At 41.9% G+C, this 19,405-nt stretch overlaps 1 protein-coding gene across 1 annotated transcript in view; it reads right to left on the bottom strand.

Moving 5' to 3' along the window:
* Positions 1–16,040: 16,040 nt before the first annotated feature.
* Positions 16,041–19,405, bottom strand: part of pax5 (paired box 5) — a gene marked incomplete at both ends in the record, with an annotated part of 47,708 nt that continues 44,343 nt past the window's right edge. The window contains 3 exons of the mRNA XM_080029954.1: positions 16,041–16,123; positions 18,211–18,297; positions 19,228–19,314. Coding sequence (XP_079886080.1) covers positions 16,041–16,123; positions 18,211–18,297; positions 19,228–19,314 — 257 coding nt within the window. The remainder of the gene's footprint in view (positions 16,124–18,210; positions 18,298–19,227; positions 19,315–19,405) is intronic.

Raw genomic sequence — 19,405 nt, 5'->3', positions numbered from 1 at the left:
GTCCCGTTGACTCTGTAAGATTTTTATTGAAGTGTGAAAAGAGCAAAATAAATGGTTTCTGGTAAATGTAATATGCTTGTGTTGATGTAGACAGGCGGTTGAGACACATTTCTCTATTTGAAATCATGTTTTGTCTTTCTTTTTTTCTATTCATTCAGCAGTTTGATGGAGCAGTGGTGTGTATTACACTCTGTCATCGTCCTTCTGTTCGTCTTCCAGTATTCACTCCTCTTTGGTAAAGAGATCGATTGTGATGTTTCGGCTTAGTGACAGGTTTTTTCTCTGTAAACATTTCTAAGCACTAACATAAGAGGTGAAAGGTATCGAATGTCTTATGTTTCATCACTTAAAGGGGCACTGTGTAACATTTTAAGTAATTTATTAGCTAAAATCAATATCCTCATTGGTGTAAAATCACCTCTGCCAATAATCTGAATTATCCTCATGAGCGGAGAATTACAAATATTAATATTACATTGAGCAGGCAGGTCTTATGGAGGCATCCATGTTTTTGGAATGTCATCAGGTGCATTGTTTAGAATTGTTCTTTTCCTTGAAGGCCACTGTTGCTTCTGTTATTATTCGAAAGGGGTGGGTTACCCAGGGAGCGTTGTGTTCTGTCTTGATGTCGTATTACACAGTGCCCCTTTAAGAAACTTTTAACCACCAAGTAGCATTTAGCTAGTGAAAATTTACAAACAGAAACATCAATGTGATTTCAGCATTTTTATGCATTAGTAATGTACATACCTTGAATGGAGCTAAATCTGTGGCACGTTTTATATTTGGGAAATTCAAACTTGGGGTCATTAAACTACTGAAATATGGTTGCGCTGTGTTCTCAAGTACACTTGTAACTTCAATGAATGCTAATGATTTAGCTTTGACGAAATGGTGGATGATTATTGTTACGGCAGAAAGGTCTGTAGGAGCATGATTGTTATGACTGACTGAACGACTAAATAATGATTATCATTGCCTGCAACATCTGAACTGAGTGAAACACAATGGTCTGAGGGCTGTGCTCCCCTCCCTATTCCAAGACAAGTTGCCACTTAGTATAAATGTGGCAGGTTCTCCTTGGCGTCTCAGCAGGGAGGGGAAGGGTAACGGCGGGTTGAGCTAATGATGGGGGGGGGTTTAACCTTAATGGAGTCTGAAAGAGGATGGCTGGTGGGATGATAATTTAAGACAGGGGTGAAGGTTGATACTGTAAAAAAATATATAATAATAATCCCCCTCAGCCCATATCCTCCATATTATTCCAGTGGTTGGAAAAAACTCCTGCTGGGTGGAGGTTGGAGGAGTAGAGCTGTGTTTGTGTGTGTGGAGGTGGACAAAAGCTGGACTAAATACCAGCTTTCACCTTTTTAACATTTTCTCCTCTCCTTTTTCTCAATCTCACAAAGGAATTTATCAATAGAGCCACTACATGAACCCACCTGTTCTGACCTCTTTGCATGAATTCTTGACATTTTTGTTTTAAATGTTTTGCTTCTATAACATGAATGTATGTTGCATCATTTATTTCAACCACTCAGTGGGTGCATGGTAAGAAGGCAGGTCCATGATTCAAGGGTGTCCTCGTAAGAAAAACCTTAACTCCTGTATTGATCTACAAGTCGGAAGGTGTGTGAAAAGATTCTTGTCAGTTTGCCTCCACTCAAACAGGTGGCGCTGAAAAATCCCTAAACTCAAGTAGTGCAGCGAGCTCTGTCGATTCTGGGTTGAAAACCAGAGCAAGAGAGCATGTGCTGCACCCTATTATTTACTATCTATGGTTGCACCAGGTGCTGGGGAGGATTGAATGCATTCAACAATATACAGTACAGCAGTGTAAGACAATTGGGACATTCACTGCATCAGACCCAGGAGTGAGCAGACACACAGTGTTGGGTAAGTAGAGATGTAAATCTATGTTAAACTGCTGTCATCAAGTTATATTCAAATGTGCATTTGCTGCCACTAGAGCGTGTGTGAACGCCAGAGCAGATTAGAGCAGCCTGGTGTTTAACTGTTTTGTTTTGTCGTTTTCAGGCTCGTGAGTGTAAAGGCGTTTGGTGAAATGAGGCTTCTGCTGGCAATCGCTCTCGTTCTGCTTTTCCTATGTGAGTTTATGTTTCTTGAGAAATGCCATTATACTGACACGCTCCAACAACTTTGCTTATTGTTGTGTGAGCCAGCTGCATGAAACATCCCTTTTGTTTTTTTTCCTTATGTCTACATATCTTTACAATGCTCTTTTTATTCAGGGCTTCAGAAGGCTCCGACGTATAATGACACCATGCACGAAAAGCCTTGTGAGGTAAGTTGATAATAAAATAAATAAAAAAAGTGCTAAGACCCACTTGTGGGTGTCAGGATCCCAGGAGGAGTCCCAAATCAGAGACGTCAAAAGATATATAAGAAATTAAAAAAGTTACAAAAGAAGTGTGGTTCTTCTATAAAAAGTAACAAACTCGACTAGCTGGTAAACAAAGTAGCGCATTTAAGCAGCATCACACAGCTAGAAATATCCCCCCAGGAGTCAGTAAAGACCAAAAGCAGACCTTAAAGAGGTTGAATATTGGAACTACTTTTACTTTTAGAAAATCGACTCCAAATGTCTTTAAGTGATGCTTTGTGTCTCCTGGATCTATAGATAGGAAGCAACTGTATGCTTGCAAGTTCACCATATAAACGTTTAACAGGGATAGTATTCCAGTGTTGTGTACGCTTTTATGGACACCATTTTCTTTTTTATCAGCATCATCACAATTTTTCTTGTTGCATTTTGATCCTTCAGGCAGTATCCATGAGCCAGGCAGCAGTGTCTCTCCTCTTGTCTCCTCTGTCTGTGTACTCCTGGCTGGCCTCCATGCTGCTCCGTCTCGTGCTGTCAGTCCCAGCTCTGGTCCTCAGCTCCCTCCATCACTCCCTGCTGCTGCTGGTGGCCTGGCCTTGGTGTGTGGCCACAGTCTGTGTCTCCCTGCTACTGACCTGTTTCCATGTAGCCCTGTACCTGCTTCACATGGCCCTGGTGGTTGGGGCTATGGCCATTTTGACCCTCACCAAGCACAAAATGGCTGAGCCTGCTGATGAGTACACAGCACAGAAGAAACTGGAGCAGTGCCACTGCACCATAACCAGACCGAGGTTGTTTGGCTTTAGGGTTATGCAGTAAGGCTGAGCTGTAAACGTGGGTGTGCGCACGTGTGTGTTTTTCTTTTTTCTTTGAGTAAAAATCCACTTCAATTTGTTTGGACTTGCTTTTACCTTCATTTGTTTAATGAACATACAACTGCGGTTGATTATTCTACATAGATTCTGTGTTTAAATTGGCTTCGGAACACTTTGTAGAAAGCAAAAGCAGAAGGGAAAAAAGACACTGATTAAAGTGCGTCCCCGTGACCTAAATGAGGGTGAAAATATATCTGCCAACAAACAGCCTGCAGTTGTCCGCTTATCTATTCTTCCTAATTTTCCCTCTCGACTCGTCTTGTAATGTGGCTCCCCAATTATCAGCGGATTGTTGTGCTGTTTTCTTCCCATCTGCAGATGTTATCATTAGACATGCCTGTCAAAGGGAGATGAGCGGATAAGAGAGAAAGGGAGAGGAATAAGAGAATATTTTCTGCATTCATTGTGCCTTTTTAAATGTGTATTTATACGGTGGACTCCAACAGCTCAGGGCAAGCAAAGCATATTCCAAAAACCCTAATAAAGGGAGTTAACAGGGAGAGAAACTACATGCGGTATAGGCGTTGAGCCAAGACGGCCAATGCTTGGCCAACCAGTAAACTGTATATGCTGATACACTGGGGCTCTTGGATCTCAGGGAAGCATTTAAAAATTGCACAAAACTATTAACACTCTAGCCTCATGGTGTGGCCATCAAAAGTAATGGGTGAACTTTCAGTGCTGTTGAAAATGTGTATGTGTGTGTGTGAGAGAGTGTGTGAGAAACAGACAGAGACAGGGGGGAAATGAGGCTGGATCATAGAGATTTATTACATGGCCGTGGCATCCTAATTAGCATAAAGACTGGACCGGCCCACTCAAGCAGAGAATTAAAAAGCTTAATTGTGCTGTCAGCCTTCCTCTCTCTTTCTCACTGTTGACTCTCCTTCATTCCGCTTGCATTCGTCTGCTCCCACTCTCCTCTCTGCCTTCATGATGTTTAATTGTTGGTGATAAATGTGGAAGCAGGGTGTTTGTAAATGTCTCAAAGATGAAGATGAGGGCGCCAAAGATTGTCTGGAGGAAAGGAGGAGAATTGGGAGAATTTTCCTATTTTAAAGAGGGGAGCGAGATTTATCAAATATTTGTTTGAAGGAGGATCATTAGTTTGGCACACACAGGAAAGCTTGGTTGGTGCAATTTGATCCCAGGCAAGACTGGGCCTACACTTATGTTATGTGACTTTCACAACTTAGGGCAAGGATGGTGGGAATGGTTCCCCTTGTTTATGACTTGTTCCCGTTATCAACAGTTGGTTGTGTGAGGGTTAAAAAATGAATTATATTAACTTTATAGCACTAATCTATTTTGGTTTAATTACTTTAACAATAGACTCAAGATGGCAATCATGTAACACAGCCTGAAATGTCGACAATAAAAGTTTGCATAAGGTGTCTGGAAGCTGAATCCCAAGACAAGGACTAGCAATAGAACAACAACAAAACAAAACAAAAACAAAAAAAGACAAACACTGCTTACATTCTTTGGTTTAGGTGATGCACACTGGGAAATGCAGGCCAAAACAAACTCATGGTAACATCAGCTGGATACCTGCATTAGTAGCACATTTAACGTTGCCAGATTGAATGTGTTACCTGGGGAAAATAGAGTCAGGTTGCTAATGAATGAAAGGACGGTAAAGCAGTGAAAGGTTTCTCTGGAGGAGGAGGAGGAGGAGGAGAACATTTTTTGAGAGGGGCAGTCCTGTTTGTGCGTCTCTGCTGTCAAAGCCTCTTCTGCAGCAGCAGACGAGGTTAAGACTTAAGAGGCCGACCCCTCTCACACTGCCTCTCCCTCAGCACTGACAGCTCTCTCGCTCACACACACACACACACACACACACACACACACACACACATACATACAACAGTAACCTACTCCCAGCATGAATTGTCTTAAACTTTCCTCTTTACCCCAATTCTCCCTACCTCAGTTTAACCTATCCGCCCTCTCGATTCCTTTTTCCCCCCTCTCTGCTTCTTGCCTTTGTTTTAGTTTGTCTCATTTTTCTGTTTCTTTCTATCATTCTTCTTCTACTACTACTATGTCTCTCTCTAATTGGTCTCCGCTAGGTTAGTTTAGACAGGCCTATTCATCATAGCACTATCCTCAGAGACAAACCCTCAGGGAGCGAAGGGGAGATGGACAGAGTCAGACGGGAGGGCGAGAGGGTCTGCTGCTTGTCAACCCACTCCTCTCCCCTTTTTTCCTCTCTTTTCCTCCCTCCCTCCATTCTGCGCTCAGTTCATAGATGTCAGTTTTGTAGAGGGAAGAGGGGGCGAGGGAGGTTCAGAGGGAGGGAGGGAGGGAGGGAGGGTGGGAATGTAGACACATTAGTTAGGCTATTAGTTCAACAAGCTGCTTCCATGCCTGTCAATGGTCCGACATCCACACACACTGACACACATGTACGCACACACGGCGCTCATGCACGCCTGACATTTGTTACATGTAGTATCTGTGTGAGAGAATGATTGTGAGTGACAGCCTGAGAGAGGGAGATGTTGGGGTGGGGGGGGGGGACGTTACATTAGACTACATGTGTCTAGTCGTTCCTGGTGTTTGGGGGACTTTAATGAGTGAAACACAGGCCAACATTACAATCCTGGCTTATCTTTTACCACTGTCACTGCGTAATCATCATCTCTGTGACTTCAGTTAAGTGTTTGTGTGTGTGAGCATGGATGCCGCTGTAAAGGGCAATGAGAAGCATGTAAATGCTCATTCTGTGAGGTCCAAATGTCTTCTGTGATAAGGTCAAACCACTTGTTTTGTTTTTTCAAAGCGAGTCTGTCAGAGTTTCTCTTCATTTGATGAGCCGACAGTCAGGCCGGCAGAGTACAGTTTGCAATTGTCAGTGGGCGATGGCTAATTCAACTGAACAGGCATTCGGTTCTTCATATATACTCTTATCTGTAAAACTTTTTAGATGCTTTAATTTGTCAAGTTATGTTGTGGTGCATGAACAAAAAGCATTGATTAGAAAACTATTCAGCCCTACATCATTTTTACCTCGAGGTTCGGACACCACTGCTTTGAAAACCAAGTATTTCACCTCAAAACAATAACTGACCTCCAACATATTTTAAAGAATGATTGTGGTTTATAACAACATAGGCCTTAGTTTTATACCTTTGGCTATCATTTATATCAGTTATGAAAACAAAACACAGTATCCTGAGATCTGCTAGTCTACACGTGAGCACAATCCTGACATGTTAAAGGTGAAGTAAGCGATTTATTTATGTTAATATAAGTGTTAAATCGCTCTTTATTCATACAGTGATCACCTATATAGTGTGCACGTTTCATAAAGCCGATCTCTCAGTCACTTGCCCTGCATGTAATCGGCAAATAAACTTTTCGGGGATCCCACTTCTGATATATCCAATCAGAAGAGAGAACGCTACAAACCGGCACCCGTCTCACTGCCCAACACGCACGGCCGGTGCACGTGCAGCGCGACAGATGGGTGAATGTGTATGCGCCTACAATGGCGGAGCAGGTAAAAAATACTTCCCATTGTCTGTTTTATCATGTTTTATCGCACTTATGGATCTGAGATGATGCTAGGTAACTCAATGCTTGAAGACCGCGGTGCATTAATGTGGTGACGAGGAAGGGGACTACTAACTGCAGTCACTGACAGGAAGTTAGCTAAACTGACTATTCCGCTTACTTCAACTTTAAGAGATGCATAAATTAAGTTGTTAAAACTTTTATGATCACCTTGTGTTTTCTGTCCCGACTCCTTTTTAGCGAATATTGCCGTATTCCCACAACTCAGCTATGAACTTGGTGCCTATTGTTATCATGACTAATATGAATACTAGATACTAGATAATACTAGATAAGTGAATACAGAATAATAAATAATGCATGGTATTAACATGTCTGTTCACATGCATCATACATACAAGTCCATAACATATGAATACAGGACAAAAAGAGTTGAATGCAAACATGGCAGAGAGAGCGGGAATCCAAACTCAGCAGTGGTCATGAATATGCAGCACTTGTATTAGCACACTCCCTGCTCCATGCTTTTCTTCTTACTTCTGTATGTTTTGTCAGTTTCTCCCTTCCTGTTTGATTCACAGGCCCTGCTCTCTCACTTAACATCTACAGCATCTCTTCTCTCCCTCCCCCCCTCCCCCCCCCCCCCCCCTTCTCCTGCATGAGCCCCTCTTCGCTAATCAGCTGAGGCCCAATTATACTCAGTTGGCCCCACACCTCCTCTACAGGTGCTCTGGAGGGCCAAAAAATACTGATGCTGACTGACGTTAATTTGCATGACTTCTTGGCCTCCATAAGTACCACTGTTTTCTGCCTGCTCCTCTTGTATAGGAAGCCAGAGAAGGAGGAAGGGGATGAAAGGAGGGAGAGGAGAGGTGCCATTTGCGTTATGTAATCTGGAGCAATAGGATGAGAGCGGAGGGTGTGGCACTGCTTTCTAACTAACTGAACACTCATTTTTCAAGCAGACATTTATCTGACAAATCCAACAGCAGCTCCTCACCAGTCAGACAAAGATTGTTACGGTAATTTCAGTAGTCTTCTGCCATATTGTATTTTAAACTAGAGAATTGCAAAATGAAACTGTTAAATGAAATTTAGAAAGGCCTTTACACCATCATGTGAAGTTCTGCGTCAGAATCTTGTTTGAATGCCTCTAATATTTCAGTTGATATTGTAAGAGAATGTTTATAAAAAGGAAGATGTCCTGACTTTGAGTCCTTCCTCACCCCTGGAACACACATCCTACCTCTACTGTGCGTCTGCGTCTGACTTTCTTTTCGCCGACCGTGTTAACACACTACAGCGGCCACATATCCAACCTCGGATGCGCAGTGGGGGGCGCCTATTTTTTCTCTGCTTTAATTGATAGAGAAATACTCTGTTGAGAGTCATATCAGCAGCATTTAATGTAGTTTCACGATTTCTCCCCACAAGTGAAAATGTGAAAAAAACGACAACGAGGCACTAGGATTAGCCTACTGTCAAACTCAATATTAATCATATGCATCATAAAATGACATGAAACAACTTCATATTAATGGGAATTATCTATGAAAACTCTATGTGAAAAAAGACAGGGCTTTTAGATGTAGACGCAAGATGCTTGTTCCAGGCCTTAGTCAAACTCCAAAAACTGGACCCTACAATTCCCATATTGCAACTCAAAAGCATCTTGCTAAACATCACCCATCTTTCAAACTCAATGCTCTCAAGTTTGTTATTTCAAACTTGGCAAAGCTCCCATTAAAGCTACAATGGACATTATACAGCTTGTGTAGTTCTTCCCTTGATCAGTACATTGAATTTGACATGTGAAATTGGTGTCATGTCCCTTTAAATAATAAGAGTTACAAATCAACTGTCACTGAACACCTGACAAAGTATATCAGTATATACTGGTCTGGAGAAACATGTGTGGAATGGCCCACCAGGGCAATAAGGTTATTCTGGCCCATGTAGCAGGGTTAATCCACCCATAGCTGCTGAATCTAAACAGTGATAGTTTGCTTTCACTGTAGTATTAACACTATTAATACCATATGATGCATTCCTACACAAGCTTTACCAGGCTCCCTTTAGTTGGCAAGTTACCAAAATGAGCTTGGACTCACACACACACACACACACACACACACACACACACACACACACACACACAAAAGCGCATGTTGCCCCTTTGGTGTCCTGGGCAGGCACCCAAGCTGCGGACAGCCCGGCCTGTGCCTCAAGCTGGGTTTGAGCTGTTTTCTGTGTGTGTGTCGTGTTGACGCCATGTCATGGCTTGTGTCCTATTATCACCCCTCTCCCCGTTCCTCCTCCTCCTTTCCTCTTAACACACACACACACAGACGCACACCTCTGCCCTTTCTTGACTGGGCCAGAAGCCAAGACTGCAGCACTGGGACACTCGATTTGCGGCGGGAGAGGAGGGGGTGGGGGGTGTTAAGCTCCCCCCACCTCCAGACAGATGCCCTAAGATGAGATCTGCTGTGATGCGGGGTCAAACTGAGACACAAACAGCCTCCTGCTCTGGAAGTCCACAACTGTCCAGGCTGGATGTTGACGAATGTGGCATTTAGACCTGTGTGTGTGTGTGTGTGTGTGTGTGTGTGTGTGTGTGTGTGTGTGTGTGTGTGTGTGTGTGTGTGTGTGTGTGTGTGTGTGTGTGTGTGTGTGTGCGTGCGCGTGTGCGTGTACGTGCGCAGTTTGTATGCATGTTGACATCCATGAAAAATCATGTGTACACCTGCTGAGTACTTACACAGAAGCTTTAACTTCCAAAAAATTATTTTTTATTCTGAAGGACCAATAAAATTATGGCAAATATTTACAAATAATTACTTCTTAGCTTCACATTACAGGTACATAAATGGAATAATTCACCAACAACAGTCACTCAGGTGGACGTATGGACAGTTACACAGACTGAGTATGAGGAGATGCATCAAGCAAACTGCAATTTATTGTTTCACAGGAAACTCAAACCCGGGAAATAAAAATAATAAAAACAATAATATTAACAATAGAAATATGAAAAATAAGTAATGTCAAATTCACTATTTATTTCCAGTTTTTTGAACAAAATTGGTCACAATTCAGGAAAAAAAACCGAAACAAAATAATAAAGGAGAGAAATCAAGTGATATGATATCTTTGGCAAATTCGCACTGCAGTAAAATACATTCAAATATTAAGACAACACACAACACACAAAGAGAAAAAACACCAAGTTTTGTTTGCAACTACTAGAAAATCGAATAAAAAACATACACATTTTGTTAAAGAAGCATTTCTATTACTTTCTTTTTGTTTTTTTAAATCTTCCTCTCCAGAATATTTGAAGGCATTTCTTATCTTTATTTTGTGTTGGTATCTGTAAGTCTTCTTCTGCTAGTTTATATGTTTTTTGTACAAGAATCTATCATTTAAAACAGGCATCACAGGCTTTGGTGAATGGTACAGATATGTTTTTTTTTCTTTTCGCGTTTGATTTTTGAAGAATAGAGCAGGATGAATTGTTAAAACCTAATTTCGTCTTTGCATTCTGATGGACTTCTTTCTGTCTTTTGTTCGTTCATTTATTTATTTATTTTATTACCAAAACATTACAGATATAAATATATCTTTAACACCCCAGATAGGAAGCCATGAACACAAAAAAAACTCCAGATTGTTACACGAAAGGCCACAGTAAGGTGAAAAATCATGTTTTCTTTTTTCTTTTTTTTTTGATTGAAACATCTGCTTTAAAACACAGTTGACTTTTGTAGGCTGAGTCCTGTGTGTATCTCGTCTTCCACAGTTGAATAATATTAAGATGTACAGAACATTGTAACACTTCAGTATGAGATCTGTCCAGAGCCTAGTTATATCAGCAAGCATGAAACAGATTGTGCCACTAATTGCTGTCAAGATGTGATGCTGAAATCCCCTTAGGTTTTACAAAGGCAGTAGCCATCTTCATGGATTCGTATTGAGATACAGTCAGGCGGTGCACACTCGATGAGAAATCATAATAAAGAAAAAAACTAATTTGCATTTATTGCGCTTTCCTATTTTATTTGGGCTGAGATATAGAAAAACAAAAACAGGATGGGACTGGATTTTTTTATGGACAGTAAACCGTTGCTGGAAATTCAACGTCTTTGTTTGATCTGAAACCGGTGTATTTTGAGTTGCTCTATAGACACATAAAGGGAGACCAGAATATGAGATGTGAGATCTCAAAGAATATATTTTTGGCCAAAAAAAGATACCGGCAGTAATATTGCCATTGAAATGACCTTGCTTTGGTACAAACCACACTGCTTCATTCCTATGCAGAATCTTTGACAGGACAGTGAGCATCACGTCTGAATAGTCATAGAGAAAAGTAAGAAAGGGAAGGGAAAAGGGATTAATAGGGCTGTCTGAAGACAGAGGGATGACTTCTTGAGGAAGGTCACAGGCTTGAAATCAACAGAATAGTTTCAATATTCCTAATCCTGGTGGTGTGGCAGTGCTACGGGAACGAAGGAGAGGAGAGGGGGAGACGAGTGCATGAGATATGATGAGATTAGGGCTGAGGGAGGGGGGAGGATGGGACCAGCTTCTGATGGCACAGCAGGTTTGGCATCCCCTGGGGAACACAGGGGCATGTGAGGCGGGGCGATCACCACTCCGCAAAGGACAAAGGGAGGGAGAGAGTGTGTGTCTGTGCTTATATATATGTGTGTGTGTGTGTGTGTGTGTGTGTGTGTGTGTGGTCTTGGTCCGCCGTGCATCCTACAGTACCACCCGCAATGACAGTCCCCCCTCAGCGCTGCAGTCAATGTCAAGGCTGCCAATCGAAACAACTGTGGGCCAATGAGAACCCATTCTCTCCCCATGTGAACCAATTAGGTCAGAGCAATGGCAAGGCAAGCTGTAGCCTGTACCCCTATCAGATGCATAGTCAACAAATAATCCTGTTAATGTATCACCGGATTCTTGGCTTCATCAGAGAAAGGGTGTCGAATTCAGCTGGTTTGGTGGAGGCACGACTGGAGTCACCTCCTCAAGGAGAATGACTTTCGATCAATATTTCTTCATGTTTTACAGTGAGTGAAAGGTGTGTGTTTGTGTGTGCGTAAAAAAGGGCTTAATTCATTTAAAAGACGCACTGGGTGAATAGAAAAGCAGTATTAATGAACAGACTTATGTCTGTGGATTACTTGGCTTCTTTGTATATTGTGTGCCTTTAATCGCTCCTTGTTAGGTCAGTGGGTCCTATTTAGCCCTGAACGATGGCCGTATTTCACATATCACCATACTGCATGGATATCTCCCATAACTTGAACATGTCAGTCAGAGAGCCGCTTATGATATCTCTTACGTAACTGTTGAAATTGTTTTAACTCGGTGGATCGTAGGGAATCTTTTTAGTGACTTTGCATAAAAAATTATAATAGGCCTATTAAGTCTACAGCCATGCTAACAGCTCTGTTTACTTGGGCACAGAGGTGCTTTGAGCTTACGAGAATTGGCATGCTAACATACTCACAATGGCTCACGTACTCACAATGGCCCACAACATGCTGGTTTTTAGCAGGTATGTCATGTTAATCTTAGTTTAGCATAAGACAAAGTATGAGAATCACCAAAGTGCATACAATTTATGTTGAGGGGGACATGAATGTGTGTAACAAAATGTCATGTCAAACCATGAAACGTAGTCTGTGCTTTGCCAAATACGTGATGAATTCTACCTGTGACGTGAGTAACTGAAGTGAGATATCTCACTTTCAAAACCACGCCAACCTTGTAGCACTGGAAAATCAAGGGTTTACCAAACTATTCAGGATCCATCCTCTGGGGACCATGCTGGTACCAATATTATTTTGGCAGTCCATTAAAGAGTAACATGGCAAAAACAATTTTTTATCACACATTTTATTTTTATTCCACTGTTTTAAAAAGAGTAGCTACTTTTCCAAAAAAGAGTAGTTACTGTTCAAAAAAAGAGTAACTACTCTTTTTTGGAAGGTTAACTACCCATTTTAAAAGGTTAACTACCCTTTTTAAAAGGTAAACTACTCTTTTTAAAAGGTTATCTACTCTTTTTAAAAGGGTAACTACTCTTCTTTTGTGTACCTTATTGTAAAGAGTTACCTATTTATTTTCTGTTACTTTTCAACCACCAGCCATATAAAATTTATGAGTGAATCACTGAATAAAATGTCCAAGTAGGATACACCAATGCAGAGCTGAGAGGGGCCAGGTCCTGTTATCAGAGCTGCAATGTTACTGTTGCTGCGATGTCATGTAAAATTACGTCTCATGTTAGTATTGAAGCTAATGACTGCTGTTTATTTGTGTTTTTTTGACAGCATTATATAATCTACAACCTGGCGTTTGCCTGGGCAGATAGGCAGAGTTTTGTTCAAGGAGTTAGAGGGAGGAATGCTGAATGTTGTGTTAGTGATGTGTGGTCAGTCAGGGGGGTTTTGAAATACAAAACTAAAGGCACTGTCCTTGTTTTCAGCTGGTGTGGTTCAGGTTCAATAATGCCTCAGAAAGATCAAGAGAGAAAGACAGAACGTAGGGAAAGCTCCTGCTGAGGCGCACGCTGGCAGCACAGTGGGCGAGCCGTCATAAGAATCTTGAGTTGTGTGAACACAACTTTTAAGGTCTACAAATGTAAAAGGATTCCACCCTAGTTCAAATCCGCCAAAAACAACAAAGATTGAGAAACTAACAGCTCTGTCCAGTGTTTATAGGTATATGTTTATATAGCTAAATTTTATATCTCACCCTGCACTGCTTGGTGCCTCCAATCTGTAAGCAAGTAAAACTACACAGTAGCAATTGAGCGCTACAGTCAGCCACACATACCCCGAACAAACAAATAAACAAAGGATATGTAATCACTTGCAGACGACGGCTTAAACAACACCACACACCTCTCAGTCTTATTATCATAAAGAAAGCCTCCCCACTTAACTCTAAGTTCAAATGTGAATAATTGAAAAGTTGCTATCAACATTGTGACTTCTCTTCTCATTCACTGATAAACTGTACAATTCTTGTATGTTTGAGACAGGAAGCTAAGTACAGGTTCGTTAAGATATCGCCCTCTCACAAGATCAACATCTTGGGCCCTCAAACATTTGAAAGGTACAACACACTGATTTCAGATCAGTGCTCAAGGGGAAAATCTGACTGTACATGATGGGTAAGGCCTCGACCCTGGCGTCATACATTGTCACAGCGCAGAACTGATGTAGGAGACAAACAAAAGAAAAACAACAACAAAAAAAGAAATAAAACAGTTTCACTATTTTTTTCTCTCACAAAAGCAATGCTTTTATATAAACATTTGCAGGATGCCAAACAGCACAAGGACAAGCACTCAAAACAGGTAGAAGAGGAAGAAGAACTAAATGGTTCTGAAAGGAAGTCAAAAAAGTCAAATGACGCCTTTATATGATGATTGAGTCTCTTTGTGCTTTTGTAGTTAGTCAGCCGATCCACTAGGGGGGGCCCATCTTTGGGGAGTTTAGAGAGAAGTAGAAAGAGAGCGAGACAAAGAGAGAGGGAGGGAAAGAGAGGGTGCCACTGCTTCCTGGCTCTTCTTTTTTAAAGTTCAGGAGGTGGAAACAAATGGCCACTGGCACCTGTGTCAACTGATACCAGGCAACAAAACTATAAACAGGAAAATCGGAATCACATTTCTAAACAAAGACTTCTTTTCATAGTGAAAGTTTTTAAGATTTGATAATTCACTGCATCATCGTCGTCATCATCATCATCATCATCATCATCATCATCATCATTGTCACTATTTTAGCACAACAGCGTGACACATAAATCATTACAGGCATTCACTCCCATCATGTGAAGATGTGAGTGAAGCGCAGAAAAGCTTCTTAATATATTACTCTGTGTCTCCTCCATCATAGAAAGCTCTTGATCAGGACTAAATCTTGGCTGGGGAGGGTAGGATAGCACCTTTCTTTACAGTAACCCTCCCTGGTGGATTTTGATCTGGGTCTGACGTGAATATGCACACTGTTCATTTTACAGTAGAGGGTCCTACTTTATGCTGTGCTTTACCGAAAGGCCTGTCCGTCAGTGGGCATTCATAATGCTTTGATGCTAGAGTGGATGTTAATGATACAGTTTTCCCTATTGAGGAAACACATTGGGATCCGGAAACAACTACTGACATTGAGCGTTTGCTAAAGCCCCACCCCGAACAGCCAATCATCCAATGGTATCTTAGCGACCATAGCTAGACATGGCAGGCCTGTCGAGCATTGGATTTGTCCTTAAGCTAAATCAGTGGGCATGAAACTGTGTGATTCTGGGCAGGTGTAGTGACTGATGGATTAAATGCTGGGCAAGAAAGGCTTTTGTTGCACATTGTGACCCAAGCGCACAGTTTTTCATTGTCACTGGTTGTTATTTACAACACAATTTCTGATCAGAGTAGCACAAATGATGAATAATTGATGGATATGTGGTTTATGTTGATCAAGCTTCAATTTGAACTTGACCGTCACATAACAGAAAAATCATTACAGGCTACGACTTAATATGTCTTTGTTTTAATATTTAAGTGTGAATGTAAATTTACCTCAGCATTAACATCCATGTGTGAACACTGTCTCCACTTCCACCAGGCGTAGCAACTGTGTCTGTTGAGGGCAGGATTTTTGCAAACGGTCAATTTTGGAACTGAACACTCCCATTAAAAACTCAGGTATCCCATTTATTGACCATTGTGATCCCAGGGGGGAAATGTGTTGGATCTACAGCAAAGAGACTAGAATGATAATAATAAGGGTGATTTTGGTCATTTAAAGTTATGAGAATTGGATTGTCTTTACTTCACCGTAACATGGCATAGAAAAATTGATTGATTGGTGTGGCATAAAAAGACTGTTTGGAAAAGTGATTTTGTTTCTACTCAACTCAACTAGTTTTATCATAAATATTTCCCAACCTGAAAACACAATCTCTAACAAGACAGGGATACCAAGCCTTAATATGTAATGGAAGGGTCCAAATTGACTTTCTTACAAAATCGTCTTTTCAGTCATTGACACCGGCATGCCTGTGTCCCATGTTATATATCCAAGCAGTTTGTCTGTGTTGCAGCTCAGCCGCACATTTGTTGGATGAAGTGTCAATCGAAGAAAATTCAAACCTCACTGACATCAAAAATTCTTCAGCGTCAATTTCCGTTCTCGTGCAGGCCGCTGTGTACTAAGTGGTGCTGGTGCTATCCCTCCCTGGTCTCCTTTCCCCTCATCATCCTCCTCTTCAACAAGTAGGAGGGGTCAGTGGCGGTCGTAGGCAGAGGCTGTTGCCGTGGCAGCAGGGCCCGCCCCCCGTGATGTTGCACTGTAGTAGTACGGTGAGCCTGAGGAAAGGAGGGGGTTACAAGGAAAGAAAAGTTTCAATTCTCTCATATGAGAAAAAAAAACGCAGAGAGATACAAGATAGAAATTAATTTTGTTAAAAAAAAAGTGTCCAGTTTTGCCACAACCTTCTGTAGTTTTTGGTATTGTTGTAGTTCTAATTTCTATTAATTCACCAGAAAATGGTGACATTGCTACATTGAAGCAGTTGATCTAGATTATTTGCCACATTGGGTATTCAGGTTATAATCCCTCATTAGATTACCCATGTCTCCATAAAGCAACTTTTTTTGGGAGGATCTATCAAGAGTGCAGGCACCCTTTTCTCCTGATATTGTTTTTTTTCCTTTTGTCAACTCACCTGGTATGTTGGGAATGGGCAAACACTACCTTGAAACCATAATTCCTTATTGCTAAGGAAAGTACCTTCTTTTACAACAAATGTTTGCCTAATCTGGGGATTTGTTTAAAACTTGAAACTGTGATCAGCTCTGTGAATTATGTTCCCCTTTGGACTTCTGTAGCGACGTCTTTCCCCCCACATTCACAGATCTGAGCAATTAACTTGAAGAGTACCGATAGGACAAAAGTCAGACCGATTTGTAATAAATCTGAATTATTCTTTGAATACTTGGGGGTTACTGAGATGCGGTGTAAATGTGGAATGAGCTGCTTCAATTTTCTGTTAAGATTAGGTTTTACTTTGAATGTGAGCAGTGAAAAGCAGGGATGAGATGACATGAGCAGATGAAGCTAATGACAAAAAGAAATTAGTCTTCTGGTCATGTACAACCAATAAAATGAGCTCATTCTACTTTCTGTCACTCTTCAGCATCTCTCTCTATCTCTCTCTATCACACACACACACACACACACACACACACACACACACACACACACACACACACACGCACAAGAGTGCACAGACACACACACACATGCACATACACACACACACGCACAAGAGTACACAGACACAGACACACACACACACACACACACACACACACGCACAAGAGTACACAGACACACACACGCACACACACACACACACACCCTTTCTAAGTGACAGTCTAAGCTGACACACTGAGTACAACTCTACTACTGTCGATCCCTTGAGTCTATTCTCTCCTCAGGGAAGAGGTCAATTCAATACAGTAACCCCAAATACACACAGGAACCCACACCTGCACACCTTGATAAACACATAGAAAAACACACACACACACACGCACACACACACACACACACACACACACACACACACACACACACACACACACACACACACACACACACACACACACACCTGTCTCTGTCACTTCCATCAATCAGCCCAGCTGTGTGTTGACAGGTTATGTCTGTCCACAGCTCAGGTAATCTCGGGTGGCCCTTTGGGGAAGTGAGGCATTAAGCCTTCCTGACAAACTATTTAGTCTCAGTCAAGACTTCAGACGCCCTCTCTCTCTCCTCTTTTTCCTTCCTTTCATTTGTTCACCTCCACTCCCATGATCCCCACTTCTCTTTCCTCTGACTGTGTAACGCAGCCTGTCCGCTCTCCCTCCCTGCCATCAATCTTAAACCTCTTAGTGTCTCTTGTCCTTTTATTATGTGGCCGCTCATCCGTTATCATACTAAAGTCCCCTTACGGTCTCTTTCCCGTTCTCCGCCATTGTTTTTCTTTATCACTGCCATGCCCCTCTTCTGTGCATACACCAGAATCATCACACATACGAGGGTGGTAGGATGGCCAAGAGGAAAGAGGGGCCGATTAGTAACCATGAGGTCACTGGTTAGATCCCCGGCACCGGACAGGAGGGTGTTACTTGTAATACTAGTGGTGGCTGGTATTACATCTACAGTGCCCACCATCTAGCATTGTGTCCTTGAGCAAGGCACTTAACCCAGGACCGCTCCAGGGGCGCTGTATTATGGCTGGCCTGACCCTGCGCTCTGACCCCCTCCGAATTGTGGGAATTTGAGAGCGGATATGCGTCAAGACAAATCTCAATATGCCTCAATTAAATTGACCAATAAAGATAAGTTAGCATACTCTTCTATATGCTTTCTCTCTTTCTTTCCCACTTACCTTGCATCTGTCCTGCCTGGCTGCTGAAGAGACTGGAGGAGCAGCCGATTTCCGTCCCCAAGAGAGAGCCATAGTCCTGCTGGAACACTGGGGACAGAAAGGGTGGAGGAAAAGGAGGGAGAGAAGAGGTGAGCCAGGAGAGTAGAGGGTGGGGCAGAGGTCAGCACAGGCACTGACCCCTCTCACCTATTAACCTTCACCCCCTGACCGTTTCACCCTTTAAACGTGACCCCTAAAATGGCTCCCCCTAGACAATGACTTTGACACTGACACTGTGTTGGGATGTCTTGCAGCTTAACAGTTTGTTGTAAGGTAGTATTTGCTGTACTGTACTGATGCGCTGTCAATAATTAAGATAAGAGATATTTTTTTTAAAAGGTTGGGAAAAAATAGGCATTACTATTTGGTTAAAGGATAATCCAGTAAAAAAGCCTCACACATTTGAGTGAGGCTGTCGTCATGTCATGTTGCCTTTCAACCTGCGACGTGAATTGGTTAGTATGGTAGGCTTTAAGCTCATGTCTCTTGCTCATTGTAGCCACTGGTAGGCCGATCTGTTTGGTCTTAGTCATTGATGTGAGGCTGAATTACAAATGAGGCCTAAGTGGTCAAAGAGAACCCCAAAATAACATGGAATTCCACACATCCCCAAATGCAACACTGATGATTTATTCAGATAATTTCCTCCTGATATGTTCCTTTCTTCCTTCCTTCTCTCTCTCTCTCTCTCTCTTTCTTCCCTTTTCTTCAAATCTATTCACACCTCAAATTGCCAGTCTTTAAAAGAAAAAAAAATCCTTTCAAGCCATTAGTATGTCCACGATGAATTGTATTGTACGGCACAATACAAAGAAAGGTAATGTGATGAAGAAATGAACAGTGGAGCATGAAAGATACAGCATATTACAAGAGAGTATTAGAGAGTATGGAACTGGTTTGTGAGGTAGAATGAAATGAAATTCATTGACACAATTATTGATCCAGTTCTGGTGGGCAGAGATACGGGGGTACACCTACCTAATAAACTGGGGTTAGGAAATCTCCACGATTCATTGTATGTGGAATACTGGGGATGGGAATATGGACTTCCAGAAAAATCGCCACCTGAGAGCAAAACACAAAACAGAAAAGATAGCATGTTAAGACACAGTATATAGGACAGAGAGGATGATCTGGTCTTTTTCTATAACTTTGT

The sequence above is a fragment of the Ammodytes marinus genome, assembly GCF_949987685.1.
Source record: "Ammodytes marinus genome assembly, chromosome: 6".
Taxonomy (NCBI): domain Eukaryota; kingdom Metazoa; phylum Chordata; class Actinopteri; order Uranoscopiformes; family Ammodytidae; genus Ammodytes; species Ammodytes marinus.
This window is presented reverse-complemented; position numbering and strand designations above follow the sequence as displayed.